This window comes from Cnephaeus nilssonii, assembly GCF_951640355.1.
Source record: "Cnephaeus nilssonii genome assembly, chromosome: 6".
In the NCBI taxonomy this organism is placed as follows: Eukaryota; Metazoa; Chordata; class Mammalia; order Chiroptera; family Vespertilionidae; genus Cnephaeus; species Cnephaeus nilssonii.
This window is the reverse complement of record NC_137077.1, coordinates 89,353,721-89,372,980: the sequence shown is the minus strand read 5'-3', so window position 1 is coordinate 89,372,980 and position 19,260 is coordinate 89,353,721. Positions and strand designations below refer to the sequence as shown.

The following is a 19,260-nucleotide window of genomic DNA, read 5'->3' as shown; positions in this document are numbered from 1 at the left end:
AGATCCCCTGTGCTCCACCTGTTCATTCTCCTTTTCCTCAATTCCCTGGCAGCCATGGATCTTTTTCCTGTCTCCAGTTTGTTTTTTCCAGAGTGTTATATGATTGCAGTCATCCAATATGTACCCTTTTCAGATTGTTTTTCACTTACCAATATGCCTTTAAGGTTCCTCCAGGTCTTTTCATGGCTTGATAGCTCATCATATTGTCACTGGATATTCTACTTACCCATCATTTCTCTTTGAAGTGGGGACTCTGAGATCCAGAGAAGGGAAGTGACTGGCTCAAAAGGCACCATGAATTTGTGGCAAGGCTGAGCGTGGAGGCTGTCTTGCCTTCCTTTCAGAGCCTGTTCAGAGGGGCTGCTGTGACAGGCACTATGCTGGGGCCTGAAGCTTGTTTCATCACAGCTTCATCAGCCCCTTTGGTGGCTCCAGGGCAGGCCACAGGGTGGGGTGAGCGTGGAGGTCTGTGGACACCCACGTGCCATGACCCACTTCCTGGATGTGTTAGGGCTAGGCCCTCAGACACCCACATCCCTGACTGCTCAGAGGGAGTGGCTGGGGGGAGCTTCCCTTGTCCCAGCTTCTGGAGAGGTGATGGGTAGGATGCTGGCCCTTCTGGGTGTGGAGCTGGGGAATGGATAGAGACTCTGCTACCCCAAGGGCTTAGGGCCTGTATCTACTCAAGAATCTTATCTCCCTCCTTTTCTGTTCATCTCTGAGCCACCCATGGCCCCTCCCTGGTGACATACCTCCCACTGGCCTGCTTTCCTCTCCACCTATTTACTTATCTCTCCCCTGTTGCCCCTCATTCCTTCTGCTCCTCTCTTCTCTACTGCTTCCCGAGGTAATTGCCTCACACTGGTTCTTGCTCCCTCCACCATCCCTCCAATAACCACTGATGTCTGAGGAGACCTTCTGAGAGCCAGCCTCTGTGCCTGTGTCTGTGGGCATGATTGAACTCAGTCTTCCAGACAGTCTCATGAGGCCCTGGCAGGGTAGCTCAGTTGGTTGGAGTGTTGTAGGTTCGATTCCTGATCAGGGCACATACCTAGGTTGCCCGTTTGATTCCCAGTAGGGGTGAGTGTGAGAGGCAACTGATCAATGTTTCTCTCTCTATCTCTATCTCTCTTTCTTTCTCTCTCTCAAAAAAATAAAAAAATAAAATATAAAATAAGCATATCCGCAGGTGAGGATTATAAATAAATAAATAAAACTCATAAAAGTTAAAAAAATAAAAGTTCCATGAGGAGGTAACATTATTACCTCTGGACTATATTTGGGAGGACACAGGCTCAAAGAGGAGTAGCTTGCCCAGGGATACTGGATACCAGGCCAGCATGAGCAGCATGAGGCCCAGCCTGGATCTGAGCCCAGGCCTGAGTCTTTGCCCCACAGCCCTCTCCTGTCCAGGCCAGACCTGCCCGGGTCTGCTCTCTGTGGCTGTGGTTCCAGCACATCTTACATCGGGTAGGACTGTGGTGCCCTCTTTTTGCCTTCTTTTCTGTCACCCCCTTCCCATTCCTATTCTGTCAAGAAATAAGATGTGATAAATGCCTTCACACTAAGAGGTTAGAGAGGGATAGAGGGTGGTGCGAGCGCTGTATGTACGTAATTTACCTGTGTGCCTCACTTAACCCTTCATCTTTCTGCATGGCGGGTCTCCTCCTGTTTGACAGATGAGACAGAAGCTTTAGGGAGGTTAAATAAGTTACTGGGAAGAGGCACATTTTAATTCAGGGTCTACTCTGAACCTTCTTTTTAAAAAAATAATCCTCACCTGAGGATATGTTTCTATTGATTTTTTAGAGAGGGAGAGAGAGAGAAACATCTATCAGCCATCTCCTGTCTGTGCCCAATCAGGGATTGAATCCGAGAGACAGAGAGAGAGGGGGAGGGGGAGGAGAGAGAGAGAGAGAGAGAGAGAGAGAGAGAGAGAGAGAGAACCACTGATCAGCCATCTCCTGTATGTGCCCAATCAGAGATTGAATCCGCAACCATTTGGTGTACAGGACGATGCTCCAGCCACCTGAGCCACCGACCAGGGCTGAACTTTCTTCACAGTGGACCAGACTCCTGCCGAGCTTCCCCCAGCTTCTCGCAGAGCTTTACACCTGTTAGGAGAGGAGGAAGCACCACTCAGAGTGCAGGAAGGGTGCTCTGGTGGTGAGAGCTCAGGCATTGTGACACCTAGGCTTGTGTGGTTTGTGACTTTTTGAGAATGGCCTTTTTCTGGCCTCCAGCAAGCCCTGGCCAGCCTTCTAAAGTCACACCGGGGTCAGTTTTTTCCAGCTGAGTACATGACCCAGCCCAGCCCCGCCCAGCCCTTTTCTCTGTTGGGCTGCTTTCTTCCCCTCCTTGCCCTCTCCTTCCTTCATCCTTTGCGACTGCCTGCCTCTGGCCTGGGAACTCTCCTGTCTCATCTCTTTTCATTTCTAGCGGTAAATGGGCCATTTTCCTTTGTCTACTGTATTCCATTGTATGTGTATAGTACCACATTTTGTTTATCCATTCATTGTTGATGGGAAAGGGTTGTTTCCACCTTTTGGCTATATTGGTGCCTTTAGACATGACTCTCTTTGTTCAAAGACATTTTATTTAATACTAGAGGCCCGGTGCATGAAATTTGTGCACTGGAGGGGGTGGGCATCCCTCAGCCCGGCCTGCACCCTCTCGCATTCTGGGACCCCTCACTCCTTACTGCCCGCCTACTTGCTGCTCCTTACCACTCGGCTTGCTGCTCCTTGGCGCGGCCGCGGAGGCAGGAGAGGCTTCTGCCACCGCCGCTGCACTTGCCAGCTGTGAGCCCGGCTTCTGGCTGAGCGGCGCTCCCCCTGTGGGAGCGCACTGACCACGAGGGGGCAGCTCCTGCATTGAGTGTCTGCTCCCTGGTGGTCAGTGCGCATCATAATGACCGGTGGTTCTACTCATTCCACCCTAACGATTGCTTAGGCTTTTATTATATAGATATATTTTGATTTATTACTTTTGAAGTCACGACCAGCAGAACATGGCTCATGCCTGGACACAGCTTATCTAGCATATGCATTTTCTCCATAAGACACATCACAGCCGTTGTGCATTTAGGACACCAGACAGCACTTCAGCACTACACTACACTTAGGACCATTGTAAACAGCAAAATTAAGAACAAAAAACACAAAAGTGCAAAAAACATGGCATTAAGTAGATTGCAAAAAGGACACTTGTTTACCGTGTGTGAGCTGAGACCAGAAGGCAGAGTGCAGCCTTGTTCAACCAAACTCAGCTGAACGTGTGTGACTTACATTTCGGTTGCTCAGCACATGTACATGTCTGCAAATGATTAGGAAGTCACTGCAAGTATTGATTTAGGGGTTACACATTTTAGTGAGTAGGCGAATTTGCATATACGGACTCTGAATATTCTTTGAATAATAAGGGTCGATTGTATTTACATCTTCACAGAGAACCCTAAACCCCTGTTGCCTACTAGATTGAAGGGAGTTGAGGGCAGACCATGTCATACGTGACTTGGTACCCAATGCCTGGCATATAGTAGGTGCTCCATATACAGCTTTGAATGAGTGAATGAATGAATGAAAGACTCAAAGGGCTAATGCGCTAATGGTGAGGTGTGAGGCATGAAAATAAGCAGGGAGGAATTTTTTTTTGGCTGAGGAACCTGCTTAACCACGCATGTCAGTCACCTGCTCCTCTCCATCCTAGGAACCAACTCTCTCCTCCTCATTGAGAGGCATCCAGATGCTGGTCATGGGAGTTGTAATTGTGTAGCAGCAAAGTACAGGGCAGAGGTTTAGTTCTAGTCCCTGTTTCAACTAGCTGTGGGGCCTTTTGGCAAGGCATGTCACCTGTAAGTTGGAGGGCAACGTCTCCCCTGGGGATTTTCTTCATTTACACCAACCTTGGAAACCGCACACCTCCCAGCTGGGACCTTCCCCAGAGGCTGCGGGGCAGTGGGGTCTGTGCTGAGAAAAGTCAGGAAGACTTTCGCATCCACAGAGAGAAATGCGTCTGAGCTCCCATTTGCTGGTCAGTCAGGGTCTGGTACCCCTCCCTGTTAATCTTCACATCTGACTTAAGTCCCACATGCTGTGAACTCAGACCACTCCCCTCCTTTTGTCCACAAAACTGTTTATAAAGCCATCAGAGCAACATTGTGGTGGGTGAGAGACGGTTTGCTGGGGAAGGAGCTGAGCTCATCCACTTAGAGCTTTGGGGCTCGGGCACAGCCCTTCACCCCAGGAGCTCCGGTCTTGTCATCTGAAATGGGGTGGTACTGATTACCTCAAGGTGATGTTGGGAGGATTAGAGGAGATGTTAGCCCAGTGCCAGGCACAGCGTGGGCCTTCAGAAATGGTAGCTACTAGTTTTAACATTAAAATTATTCTCTCTCTGATAAGCAGAATGTTTGTGTCCCTCAGTGTCCTGGGTACCTCCCAACAGCTAGGCCTCCTTCCTATGATCGTCAGGCCTCCCAGCCTGTCCTGCAGAGGGGGCAGGCACGAGGGGGAGGCATCACTGAGTTGGGGAGGTGGGCTCTGTGCTCTGACCTGGCTGTGCCTTGAGGACGGGTTCTTCTCTCTGGCTCTAGGCCCCTGTCCTCTCCTTTCCTCCTCTGCCTCCTGAGTTACAGCAAAGCGGCCAATCTCCTAGGAACCTTGGGGCATGCACATTTTCCCTGGTCCTAAGACATCCCTGGCTCTGCTTGGCAAGGAATACAGTGACTTGGAATGGAAGACAGAAGATGCCTGAGGAGGCCTAATGAGGAGTTGAGGCAGCAGGTGTTACAGTCCTGAGGCCTTTGTGGGTGAGGCCAGGGGACCTTCCAGGGCAGAGGCAAGCCTTGGTGGAGCTGTGTGCCTGGTACCTGCTTCCACCGGACGCCTCTCACACTTTGAGCACTTAGGTGCTTGCGTGTCTGTACCAGCCTCCCGCCCTCTGTCTAAATCAGGGTGGGAAATGTCCAGCCCGTGGGCCGTGTGAGGCCCGAGAAATCATTTGGTCTGGCTCTGCCAAGGCATTAGGGGCGAGTCAATTAAATGTTTGACCAAATACAGCAGGCTATTTTTTTAAAAGCAGGCTAATTTTTTAAATTTTTAATTTTATTTATTTTATTTATTTTTTACAGAGAGGAAGAGAGAGGGATAGAGATTTAGAAACATCGATGAGAGAGAAACATCGATCAGCTGCCTCCTGCACACCCCCTACTGGGGATGTGCCCACAACCAAGGTACATGCCCTTGACCGGAATCGAACCTGGGACCCTTGAGTCCTCAGGCCGACGCTCTATCCACTGAGCCAAACCGGTTTCGGCAAAGCAGGCTAATTTTTAAGTTGATCATTTTGTATGGCCCGTGAATGATGTTATAAATATCCAAATGGCCTTTGGCAGAAAAAAGGTTCCTCATCCCTGTGTCTAAGCCCCTAAAGGCCTGAACCCATTTCTTCAGAGGTTAGTCTAGGAATAGGTACTTAAGAGATGGTTTTCTAAAAAAAAAAAAAAAAAAATTGTTATTTTGCAAAATTTCAGCTTACTGGGGTATACTTGACATAAAATGATAAGATATTTAAAGTGTATATCTAGTATTTGATATATGTATACATTATTGAAGGAATTTCCCTCATCTAGTTAATTAATATATCTGTCACCTCAGACATATTGTATTTATAATTATTTTGGTTTTGTTGAGAACATTCAAGTTCTATTTTCTTAGCAAATTTCAGTTATACAATACAGTGGTATTAGCTGTAGTACCATGTTTTACATCCTTAGAACTTACTCATCTTGTAGTTGAAAGTCTGTACCTTTCTACCAGCATTTCCCTATTCCCCTACCCTCAGTAGATGTTTACTGATGGACTGGTGTCAGGAATTCCATAAGTACAGAGGCTCACCCTAAGCAGGAAAACAGTGCGACTAACCTTGGGGTTTAGGAGGTGGTGAGGAGACCAAGGGGGCTGGAGGACTGGGAATGAGTCTGGAAGAAGGCTGGGGTTTCCTGTTCCTGACGTCCCCTCTTGTTCTTACTTAAGAAATGAGGTCAGGGCAGTGAAAGCTCAGAGATCACCCCACAATCAGGGAGCTTGCACTTCTGCTTCAGTTGGCCCAATCTCCAGAGTCTAGTCCGATGGCAATAGTCAGGATAATAATGGGAGGAGCAGTTTTTTGTCTCTGCTCTGAAATGAATTAGATGGGGAAGATCCACATTCCATTTGGTGTAGATGTTCCGTAGCCACAGCTATATTAGATTGGGCAAATCACCTAGGATTCAGACACATGACTCCTGGCCTTGATAACCAAGCCTTTTAGATAAGTCCACCATCCTGAAGGAGGATTCCTGGTCTGGGATTGAGACAGAGGGGCCTACTCCTACTCTGAATTACTTTAGCCACCACCCCGCCTTCTACATCTTTATACCTCTGGGACAAATGTATTTCAAAGATTAGGATGGGTCTCCTGGAAGGAAACTTCAACTTCTCTTTTTCCGTCAAGCTTCTCAGTTATAGGAGCCACTGAGGTGAAGGAGGTAGCTCTTTCAGAGGGCCATAGGAGAGAAGCAGCAGACTGAAAGCTGAGGTATCGGTGGGCAGGATCTCAGAGCCCACAATTCATGAGAATCCTGATGTGGCTGGGACCTTTACCCTAGATCCCAGAGCTCTTGGAATCAGTGAGGAGAAGAGCAGAGAGAACCATTTTTATCTTCATAATAGGGAGGGAGACTCAGGCTCTCTCCTAATTGTCTTTTTCTAACTTTCTAGATGACACTAGGCCAGTCTTACAAACTTTCTGAGTATCACTTCCAATTTGGGTTGAGGGAGCATAGGGAGGAGGTTATAATGTTACTAGAGGCTCAGTGCACAAAATTCATGCACTGGTAGGGTCCCTAGCGGCTGCCAGCTGCTGGCCGGTGCCTCCCTCCCTTCCACCGGCCGGCCCCGCCCCCTGGTTGAACTCCCAGACCAACTCCTGGTAGAGGGGACAGTTTGCATACTATGCTTTTATTCTATAGGAGGATATGTGTTGACCCCCAAGGAGATAGAAACATTGTATTAAAGGAAATTAGTAGTAGATTTGTTCCTGACCAAGGAAAGGGGATCAGTGGAAGAATCAATTTCTTAAGGATGACATCTACTACCTAAATTCTCAACACTGAGGCAGTAGTGGTGCGGGGTGCTAATCTACGAGAAATTGTTATGTTCTCAAGGAGCTCACAGTCCAGTGGGGAAACAGGTGAGCAAGGTGCAGTCACTTTTTCAGACCAGTGTCATGTGTTGAGTTGTGTGTTGGAAGCTCTAGACATTGGTGGGAGTTAGGTGGGGCTTAGAGATCACCGATGGCTGTGGAAGGCTCCTGAAGGAGGAGGTGGGTTTTGAGAGCAGCAGGTGGGTGTCTTAAGGACACAGCCCTGACCCAGGCAGGGGACAGGACTTCAGGGTCTGAGGCCTGGTTTCGCCAGTTTCTTAGGGCAAATTATTTGCCATCATTGAGCCTCAGTTTCTCCATTTTCCCTTCCTGTCCTGAATGGGGTTTTGAGGAACTTGTTGTTCTCATTATTAGGAAGATTGGAATAAAAGCCTATAAGTTCATGAATCTTCTGAAAATTCCTGAGTAACCAGCATCTGTGGCCCCTAGGATGGAGCTGAGTGTTGTTTGGGCCTAGAGTTTGCATTGGGCGGACTATCTGGTAGCCTTTTGGGTGGGTAGTGGGCAGAACAGGGTGGGGTAGTGGCCAGGCCCTGGGAGCCAAGTCAGGGATTATTTTTATTCCTCTGGTCATGGCACATGGCCCGGGCTTAATGATGCCATCTGTTCCCCAGCCCAGCCCCCACTCCGGCTCTCAGTCTGGCAGGCCCCAAGGGTCACTGTGGAACACTTGGGGAAGGAGGAGAAGAGTGAGGATCCTTTTCTGGACTGATATTGGCTTGCCCCCCATTCTCCTAGCTGAGGGACAGAGGCTATATGGGAGGTTTGCCTAGTGAGGGAACTAGCTAGCTGCCAGGCCTGGCTGTGGGTGATAAGGGTGGGAGAGTCTAGACCAGGAGATGGGAGCAGGCCACACAGGGCTGGGAGCAACTCCATTTCGGTAATGAATCCCGTGGCCCAGGGCCTTGGGTGACCCGCTGCCCTGCTTTTGCTGGGACAGACCCAATCTTGGGGACACGGAGTTCAGGTCCTCAGAAAACCTCCCTCATGGGGCAAGCGTCTGGCTCAAGTCTGGTTCTCCCCAGGTCTGGTGTTCTGCTGGGCTGCCCTGTGCTCAACTTCTGCAGGAACCCAGGATGTTCATTTCATCTGCTGGTCTAGCACAGCTTGAGTGAAGGACAGGCCTGGAGACCATAGCCTCTGGCTCTTAGCGGGCCTCACGCAGAATCTCTCCTAACTTTCTGGTCTCCACAGCATGCTCCACCTGGTCTGGACTCTCCACCTGTGTTTAGTGTCAGGTCCTAGCAGAAACTCTAGGCTAAAGCCAGATCATGTGAAGCTTTAGATGTTAATAGTAATTAATTAACATCAATTAATATTGGGTATTAGGGCTTAAGATATATGTACCTATCAGATCCATTTAGGGCTTTAGATCTTCTAGTTGAGGCATTTACTTATAGCTTAGTAGTGATTGTGAGGGTGGTGATGGTGACAGTATAGCTCTAATTGAGTACTGACTGTCAGGCTCCAAACAGCTTAACATGTCATCTTATTGACCATCAGATGGCACATCTTTCCATGGCAGGTCAGTTCCCCAGCCTTCTCTGAGCAAAGCCACCGGTGAAAGTCTGCAGGATATGTCGGGCAGCGGACAGGCAAGCTCCCTGAGGACATGGAGGGTGTGGGCAAGAGTGTGAGCCACAGATACTGCTAGGACAGAAGGAACCTTTGATCACAGTGGGAGCAAACCCTCATCTTAGTTTTGTAAATGAGCAAACTGAGGCCCAGAGAAATGGAGGGATTGATCATGGTCACACAGCGCTTGTAGAACTGCAACCAGAACCAGTCTCTTGATTCCCAGACATCACACTTCCATTTTACAAGCCTCCAAAGTAAATCCCCCAGGGATTTACAGCAACTCAAGCTCTCCCACTGGTATGCCAATGTCCAGACGTTTATGGAGATTTTCTTTTATTTTCTGACACTAAACGCAGAACAAACAGTTCTTCCTCCCTACAGAGAAATCATTATTTCACAAAGAACACTTACGAGATATCCATTCATTTGTTTATCCTTTTGTTCTCTAGCATTGTGTGATGTGCTTGGACTTACTAGGAGAAAGATAACCATCCCTGTCCCTGTGGGGTCTGAAGTGTGGTGAAGGAGGCCACCCTTTCTCGGGATGATGGCTAGGATGCCAGAAGCACAGGGCTCTGTCGGAGCACATAAGAGGGTGCCTAATCTGGGCGCATCCCCCCAGAGGAAGTGACATTTTGGCCAGGACTTAGGGGTGAAATAAGGGGGTGGGGAGAAAAATTACAGGTAGCACTTCCAGGTGTGGAGAAAGAGCTTAGTATGTTGAGGGTATCATTTAGGAAATTGAGTGTGGAGGTTTGGGGATGGAGGGTGCAAAGAAGGAAGTCAAGAGGATATTGCAGATGGATGGAAGGTATGGCAGAAGAGCAGGAATCTGTTGATGAAGGGCCTTCTAAAGTCCCATTACAGAGTATATAATTTTATCTGACATCATGGAGAAGCTATTGAAAGATTTTAAACAGTAGAGGAAATTACATGATCAGATTTGTATTGTAGAAAAATCATTCCAGCTCTGGCCAATGTGGCTGAGTTGGTTGGGCGTTGTCCCATGTACCAAAGGGTTGCCAGTTCAATTCCCAGTCAGGGCACATGCCTAGGTTTTGGGCTCCATCCCAAGTTGCGGCGGTGGGGGGTGTGTGTGTGTGTGGGGGGCGGTGCAGGAGGCAGCCAATGGATGTTACTCTCTCACATCAATGTTTGTTTCTCTTCCTCTCCCTTCCTGTCTCTCTAACATCAGCAAAAACATTTCTTTTTTAAAAAAAGAGAAAAAAAACCATTCCAGCTGCAATGAATAGATCTTAGAGACTGGGTGGAGTGGGCATAGTTATCCAGGTAAGCATTGGTGGAAGCTTTGGATTACGACTCTGAGATAGAAGGAAAAGTGGGTTCAATAAGACATTTAGGAGAAAAAAAGACAGGTTGTGGTCATTGCTTATGGGAGATAAGAGGAAAAAGTCAAAATACATTCCTAGGTTTTTGGTCTCTGGATGGATGGTGGTATCATTTCCTGGGAGAGGAGGAGGTACAGGACTCAGTGGCAAGCTACAGATTTGATTTTGGACATGTTGAGTTTGAGGAACTTTGGGGACGTCTGATTTGAGCTGCCTTGGAGGCATTTGCTAATAAGGCCTAAACTCAGGAAGGACATACAGATTTGGGAATCAAAAACATGTGGTGGGGTTGTAAAGCCTTGTGATCCCCCATGGAGTATGTGTAGGGTCTGATGAAAACATTTGTAGAATGGGTCTGGCAAAATGTGAAGCCAAGGAGAGGAAAGGAAGCGTGAAGACAACGAGTTAGACAACTGGAGAATGGTCTTGGGTTTTCCACATATTTTGAGAATCAGCTTAAGTTTTGTGAAATCGTGTGGGATTTTAATAAAAACTTTGAATTGAATTTACGATTTATTTGTAGACATTGAACATATCTTTTTTTAAAAATATATTTTATTGATTTCTTATAGAGAGGAAGGGAGAGGGATAGAGAGTTAGAAACATCGATGGGAGAGAAACATCGATCAGCTGACTCTTGCACACCCCCTACTGGGGATGTGCCCGCAACCAAGATACATGCCCTTGACCGGAATCGAACCTGGGACCCTTCAGTCCACAGGCCAACGCTCTATCCACTGAGCCAAACCAGTTAGGGCTGAACATATCTTTACATTTCCCCAATTATGAACATACCATTTCCTCTTCATTTACTTAGGTGTTTTGTCTTTCAAGTAGTTATGATTTTCTTTATGAAGGTTTCATCTATTCTTAGATTTATCACTAGATAAGTATGGTTTTGCTTTCTAAATGGAGTATTTTTAAATATTATATTGTCCAATACCTTATTTCTGGTATAAAAGTATGTAATTGGGCCCTGTCTGGGTGGCTCAGTGGGTTGGAGCATCGTCCTGTACATCAAAAGGTTGCAGGTTCAATTCCCAATCAGGGCACATACCTAGGTTGTGGGTTCAATCCCTGCAAACTGGAAGCAACCAACTGATGTTGCTTACATAAATGTTTTTCTCTCTACTCCCCTTCCTCTCTCTAAAATCAATAAACATATCCTCAGGTGAGGATTAAAAATAAAAGAATGTAATTGAGTTTGCTTGAATTCTCTTAGAAGCTGTTGTTTTTTCCTCTTAGAAGTTTTAATAATTTGATTTTCTTTCTTTTTTGACCACCGCATAGGTGAGCACCAGCAGGCTGAGGAGGGCAAAGGGGAGGAAGCCTCAGTGCTTCATCTCACTTGCTGCCCGAGCCCTCCCATTGGTTGCCCTTTTGGGGTTTATGGAGGCTTCATTACCTAGGCATGACTGGTTAAATCTTTGACCATACATTGGCCATAGGCAATTGATCAACCTTCAGCTTCTCTCTCCTCCCCAGAGGTGAGGGTGAGGGGACACTGAAAGTTCTAACCCTCTAGTCACATGGTTGGTTCTCCTGACCACCAGCCCCCATCCAGAGGTGCTTTCCAAAAGTCACCTCATTCACATAGCAAGACGCCTCCATCACTTTCATCACTTAGGAAATTCCAAGTGTTGTGGGAGCTCTTTGCCAGAAAGCTGGACAAAGACCAAATATATAGTTCTTATTATAAATCATAATATCACAGTAGGTTTTGTGAAGATAATGTTTTGGTGAGTTAAAGAAGTTCCTTTTGTTTCTAATAGTTTGCTAAGAGATTTTATTGTAAACTAGAGGCCCAATGTATGAAATTTGTGCAAGAGTAGGCCTTTCTTCCCCCAGCTGCTGGCACTGGCTTCCCTCACAGCCCCAGCTTCGTCTGGAAGGACGTCCAGTCTAATTACCATATTATGCTTTTATTATTATAGACTAGAGGCACAGTGCATGAAATTCATGTGTGGGGGTGTTTGTCCCTCAGCCCAGCCTGCACCCTCTCCAATCTGGGACATCCCTCTCACAATCCAGGATTGCTGGTTCCCAACCGCTTGCGTGTCTGCCTGCCTGATTGTCCCTAACCGCTTCTGCCTGCCAGCCTGATCACTCCCTAACCAATCCCCTGCCAGCCTGATCGACGCCTAACTGCTCTCCTGCTGGCCTGATTACCCCTAACTGCCCTCCCTTGCCAGCCTGGTTGCCCCCAACTGCCCTCCCCTGCTGGCCCGATCGCCCCCACTGCCCTCCCCTGCTGGCCTGGTCGCCCCTAACTGTCCTCCCCTGCAGGTCTGGTTGCCCCCAACTGCCCTCCCTACTAACCCGATCAACCCTAACTGCCCTCCCTTGCCAGCCTGGTCGCCCCCAACTGCCCTCCCCTGCAGGCCTGGTCCTCCCCAACTGCCCTCCCCTGCAGGCCTGGTCACCCCTAACTGCCCTCCCTTGCTGGCCCGATCCCCCTCAACTGCCCTCCCCTGCAGCCCTGGTCACCCCCAACTGCCCTCCCCTGCTGGCCCGGTCACCCCTAACTGTCCTCCCCTGCAGGCCTGGTCCCCCCAACTGCCCTCTCCGACAGGCCTGGTTGCCCCCAACTGGCCCCCCTCGTAGCCCTGGTTGCCCCCAACTGCCCTCCCCTGCAGGCCTGGTCCTCCCCAATTGCCCACAACTGCCCTCCCCTGCCGGCCATCTTGTGGTGGCCATCTTGTGTCCACATGGCGGCAGCCATCTTTGACCACATGGGGGCAGCCATCTTGTGTTGGAGTGACAGTCAATTTGCATATTACTCTTTTAATAGATAGGGTTAGCTTCATGCCTGCCTCCTAGAGCTACTATAGTAATAGCTCATCTGCTTATTACTGTAGCTTAGAGTTTTTCATTTTGGGCTTGTAGGGGTTTACTTTCTTCTGAAGTTAGCCATGTATTTGAAAGTGTACTTGTTTCCCAGCTTGTGTGGTTCAGTGGTTGAACCATTGACCTATGGACCAGGAGGTCACAGTTCAATTCCCGGTTGGGGCATATGCCCAGGTTTTGGGTTTGGTCCCTGGTAGGGGACGTGCAGGAGGAAGCAGCTGACCACTGATTCTCTACAATCATTGATGTTTCTATTTCTCTCTCTCCCTCTCCCTTCCTCTCTGAAATCAATAATAAAAATATATTTTTAAAAGTAAGTAAATAAATAAATAAAACGGCTATTGTTAAAATATAAATAAAAAAGTATTTGTTATATTTGTCATTTCTAAGTTCTATCTCTTTTAAGAACTTTGTTTTGGAAGGTATAGAAAAAGAGTTCAGCGTTCATGATAGCATCAAGAGAAGAATTTCAGGTGGAGAATAGGCTAGTGTTTTTTTTCAGACCAGGTGACCCCCTTGGACACACTTTGAGGAAAATGATTTTAACAGCCACAGAGAGAAAGCCAACTTTAATTATGCTAAAAGGCCTGGCATGTGAGGGCAGAGATCAAGACCCAGCTGATCTGTTGACTTGTTATGTGACCTTGGGCAAGTCTTCAGGCATTTCTGGGCCTTAGTGTCCTCATCTGCAAGTTGAGGGGATTGGGTTAGGGTTCCTGCTTTAAATTTCAATGGTTTAACCTCTTTCTAACTTCAGGCCTGGGCCAGCAGTCTAAGTTCCTTGGAACCTCCACCCTCTCCCAGGGTATGCCCCCCCTCATACACATTGTGCTCCTCATACACATTGTGCTCCTCATACACATTGTCTCCTCCCCCCTCATACACATTGTGCTCCTCCCTTTCCTTCACTGGCTGGTGGCCACACTGACCCTCATACCCACCTCTCTGTGAAGGAATGTTCGTCTAACTGTCTGGGTTGGGGGTGAGAGACTTCAAGCATGAGGAATGGTGGGAAGGTCTTATTTGTAAGGATCCTGGGTGGAAGTGGGTTGGAACTCAGGTCTTTAGACTCCTTCCCCTGGGTTTGGGCTGCTGGGCTACACTGGTCCTCATGGCTAATAGGGGAGGAAGAAAAGGGTGATCTGTGTGATGGGGAGAGACCCTCCTTTGCAGCTGTGCTCAGTGGCTGGGGGCGCAGGGAGGGCCATGGGAGGTAAATGGTACCCACCTGGCACTCATAATCTAAAAACTGCCTTAAGATTACTAGTATGTCCTGCTCCTTCCCAAATCCCTGAGAACTGTGTCCACAAATTTATAGCTTGGACAGTTGGTGCTGAGGTCACTGAATTTGTCTTATGCTGATGGCAGGGGCAGGGTTGTGTTGTCAGCTTCTGGTGGCACCAGCAAGTCAACTTGACAGAACCCCAACATGTGAGAATCCACCAGGGCCCAAAGCTTTCTTTAAAAACAGCCAGGCTTGGCTGGTATAGCTAAGTGGTTAGAGTGTTAACTCATGCACTGAAGGGTCGAGGGTTTGATTCCCAGGCAAAGGCAAGTACCTGGGTTGCAGGTTCAGTCCTCTGGCCATGTCAGGGCACATGCAGGAGGCAACCAGTTGATGTGTCTTTCTCATATCAATGTTTCTCTCTCTATCCTCCTCTCTCCCTCCCTCTCTTCCATTTTCTCTAAAAATCAATGGAAAAAAATATCCTCGGGGTGGGGATTAACCGAAAATAAAAAATAAAAACAGACAAAGCTGGGATGTCATAGAGAATGGTGAGCTGCATTTTATTTTACATACTTTTAAAAGTTTTAATTGTGGTAAAACACAAAGTTTATCATATTAACCATTTTTAAGTGTATAGCTCAGTAGTGTTAAATGTATATTCACATTGTTGTGCAGTAGATCTCCAGAATGTTTTCATCTTGTAAAACTGAAACTCTATACTCATTAACACTAACTCTCCTCCTCTCCCCAGCCCCTGGCAACCACCGTGCTACTTTCCGTCTCTATGGATTTGACTACTCTAGATACTCCATATAAGTGGACTTGTATTTGTCTTTTTGTGGCTGACTTATTTCACTTAGCATGATGTCCTCAAGGTTCATCCATGTTGTGGCATGTGACAGAATTTTCAAGGCTGAATAATATCCCATTGTATGTATATGTCATATTTTGTTCATCCATTATCCATCTGTGGATACTTGGGTTGCTTCCACCTCTTGGGTATTGTGAATAATGCTGCTATAAACATGAGTGTACAAATATCTCTTCAGGACCCTGCTTTCAATTCTTTTGGATATATATACCTAGAAGAGGGATTGCTGGATCTCATGATAGCTCTGTTTTTAATTTTTTGAGGACTCTCCATATTGCCTCCCACAGGCTGTACCATTTTATATTCCTGTCAGCAGCACACAGTGTTTGTTTTGTTTTTAAATATATTTTTATTGATTTCAGAGAGAAAGGAAGAGGGAGAGAGAGAGAGAGAGAGAGAGAGAGAGAGAGAGAGAGAGAGAGAGAGAAACATCAATGATGCGAGAGAATTATTGATTGGTTGCCCCTGCACCCACCTCCATTCTCCCCACCGAGGATTGAGCCCGCAACACAGGCATGTACCCTCACCGGGAATCGAACTGTAACCTCCTGGTTCATAGGTCGACATTCAACCACTGAGCCACACCGGCTGGGCAGCACACAGTGCTTTTCATCCTTTTTGTCCATTATTGATTTAATGCCAGACCATCCTTGTCTCCTACTTCCCAGCCCTGTCTGGGTTCTTGGAGCTGCGATTAGAGAGTGCCCAGGTCATTGTGCTCCTTTGACAGGTAGGAAGCTGAGGTCTACAGAGGGCAGATGACCTGCCCTGATCCTAGGCCTCTGATCCTCCCAGGCCTTTCATTTTACTCTGTCTCCTAGAATCTCTGGCCTTTTCCCTCCAAGCTCCTGTGCAGTGAGTGGCCTGGCAAGGAAGAGCAACTGGTCGTGGGCTTGGCACTCCCTGGGTACCCCCGTCCCGTGGTCCACCTGGTTCTTCCACCAATGCTGTGGTTTCTGCCCAAACAGGTCCAACAGGCGCTCCTCCAAGCGGAGCCTTGGAGGGCAAGGCCGGCACCATTACCTCCAACGAGTGGAGCTCTCCCAACTCCCCTGAGGGGAGCAACGTCTCTGGGGGCAGTCAGGCATTGGACAAGCCCATCGACAATGATGCGGAGGGTGTTTGGAGCCCGGACATTGAGCAGAGCTTCCAGGAGGCCCTGGCCATCTACCCCCCCTGTGGCCGGCGCAAGATCATCCTGTCGGATGAGGGCAAGATGTACGGTAAGGACCCCTGTTGGGTGGGGCAGCAGGCCCCTTACCTCATGGTCCAGCTCTGGAAATAGAATCTAGGCAAGGGGTGAGGCGCAGCAACCTTGGGGTTCCCTCCAAGTGAGGGAGGGGGATGATCTCTTGGGGCTTCTAACAGGTGGACACTGCTTTCTTTTTTTTTTTTAAATATATTTTATTGATTTTTTACAGAGAGGAAGAGAGAGGGATAGAGAGTTAGAAACATCGATGAGAGAGAAACATCGATCAGCTGCCTCCTGCACACCCCCCACTGGGTATGTGCCCGCAACCAATGTACATGCCCTTGATCAGAATCGAACCTGGGACCCTTGAGTCCGCAGGCCGACGCTCTATCCACTGAGCCAAACCGGTTTCGGTGACACTGCTTTCTTCTGAGCTGGGTTCTCAAGGGATGGGAGGGCATCTGAGAAGAAGCCTTTGAGTGTGTGGGGAGCTGGGGTAATGGGAGACTTGGGAAAGGAGTTAAATACTGGAAACATCCCACAAGCCATCCCTCAGGCGTATGCCTGATCTCCCAGCTCCCCACCTTGGCTGTGAAGGGTGGTCATGGAGGTGGTTCCTGGACTCATTCCCTCCTTTATGAGCCGTCTGTGTTCCAGGTGTGGTGGGCAGATCTAGTCCCTGCTCACAGTCTGGTGGGTGCGGCGTGGCCACACATGTAGCTGACGACCAGGCAGGCGGAGTGGTTCAGGCGGGAGTCCAGCAGAGTGCTGCAGACCTTCCTCAGGAAAGGCCCTCCAGCTGGGAGGCATCTGGGAAGGCTCGGTCTTCCTGAGCGCCTGAGGATGCGGAACGCAGATATAGAAACTCTGTCCAGCAGCCACGTGGGATTGATTTTGGATGGGAGAACGGGTGTTTGGGAAAGTAAAACAACAACTGAGCAGCTGTTGGAAGGCCCAAGTGAGGCTTTCATTCCCATTGAAAGCCCCCGGACTCTCAGCTTGAAGCACTGCAGCTGAGAGGGTCTCTGGAACTGGCCAAAGCCCCTGAGAGCGGAGGGCTCCACCCTGGCCTCCAACAAGCTGGCTCTAGTCCAGGAGCCCACCCTGGGGTTTCCACTCAAGTTCTCCCTCCTCCGCACAGATCCTTTGTCAGCTCGTGGGGCTGTGTTTGTCTCCTAGGGGTGCTATAAGAAATGACCACAAATGAGGTGGCTTAAAACAACGTTCAGGAGGCCAGACGTGTGAAATCCAGGTGTCCTTGGGCGGGTTCCTTTTGAGGGTCTGAGGGAGAATGTGCTCCAGGCCTCTATCCTGGCTTCTGGTGCTTGCTGGCAACCTTGCTGCTCCTTGGCTGTTAGCTGCATCGCTCCTGCCTCTGACTCGGTTGTCACATGGCCGTGCTCCTTCTGTGTATGTCTCTGTGTCTTCTCATATTCTTATAAGGGTGCCAGTCCTTGGACCGGGGCCACCCTAATCCAGTATGACCTCATCTTCACTAATTACATCTGTGAAGACCCTATTTCCTAATAAGGTCACATTCTGAGGTTCTCGGTGGACAAGAATTTTGTGGGGACACTATTCAACTTAATTCAACTGACTAAACTCAAATCTGGTTGTTTACTGGCCCAGGGAGTCATGGAGCTCTCACAGCCCCTTCTACTCTATGCTTTAACCTTCCCTAGGAGGCCAAATTGAGGCCTTCTCTTTCTTTTGTTTGTTGGGAAGCAAGCTCCTTTTGAGCTAGACTCTAGGTCTTCTCCTCAGTCACCAGTAAATGCTCATCTCTTCTTACCAGCCCATCATCATGGCTATGCTTGGTTCCTAGTCTCTCTTACTTTTGTGGGCACCCATGCCCTGGGTCAGCCCCCTGTACCACTCCTACTCTAACCATTTCCTTTTCTGATTGTTGCTTCTGACTTTTGGCCCCTGCGGGAGCTTCATGGAGCTGAGGGCTGATATGTATGGAGCACCTGTTGGGTGCCAGTTGTAGGATTGGGTGCTTTCCATAGGTCATCCCATGGAGCTGGTGAGAAATGGAGGCTCTGGGACCCTAGGCTCTTTCCACTCCTTTGGCGGAGAGTGGGATGGTATTGATCATGAGTTGAGGTGAGAAGGGGTAAGGGGTGGGCGGGGTGGGGGGGGCGTGTAGTTTAGCTGGAGAGCTGTCAGGATCCCTGGTTGGAAAGCCATGACTTGTGCACAGGACTCTTCGCAGGATACGTCTTTGTGCTTTAAAGGGACACATTGTTTGGCAAACAAGTGCGCAAGAAGCATTTAGCAGAGGGAGCAAGCTGCGGTTGCTTGCAGCTCTCTGGGAAGGCCCATGGAGATAGTGGAATGTGGCAGAATCAGCAGACGCTTATTTATTTGAGTGCTATGGTGCACCAGACTCTGGGTGCTGAGCTGTTTGTATGTGTAGCAAAAAGTATATAATATTTGCCTTTTAAACCATTAGTGTGCAGTTCAGTGGCATGAAGTACATTCCCATTGTTGTGCAACCATCACCACCACCTACCTCCAGAACTTTATTATCATCCCCCCTGAACCTCTGTACCCATTAAATATTAACTCCTCACTCACCCCTTCCCCCAGCCCTGGCAGCCCCACCACTCTATTTTCTTCCTCTGTGGATATGACTGCTTTAGGTACCTCATATAGGAGGAATCATATAGTATTTGTCTTTTTGTGTCTGGCTTGTTTTACTTACTAACATTCCATTGTATGGATAGACCATGTTTTGTTTATCCGTTCATCTGTTGATGGATATTTGGGTGGATCTTAGTTTTATTTAGTTGTTATGGGTAGATATTTCTATTCTCACTTTACCTATAAAAGAATTGGGTTAAGAGACTTTACATTCAGTCGCCAGATGATGGTGACTGGGCCAGGGTTTAGTCAAGTCAAGTCCAAGTCTGTGGACTTCAGACAGGCCTTGGGTTGGAATTGTTTGGCAGGAGGAGAGCTGTTGAGAAGGCGGTGGAGCAGGATG

The 19,260-nt window shown here is 48.3% G+C and overlaps 1 protein-coding gene across 2 annotated transcripts in view; it reads left to right on the top strand.

The window, feature by feature from the left end:
• The window catches only part of TEAD4 (TEA domain transcription factor 4), a 72,194-nt gene that overhangs the window by 12,846 nt on the left and 40,088 nt on the right, over positions 1-19,260 (top strand). For both annotated transcript variants that reach the window (XM_079775033.1, XM_079775032.1), the window contains exon 2: positions 16,048-16,302. In XM_079775033.1, coding sequence (XP_079631159.1) covers positions 16,048-16,302 — 255 coding nt within the window. The remainder of the gene's footprint in view (positions 1-16,047; positions 16,303-19,260) is intronic.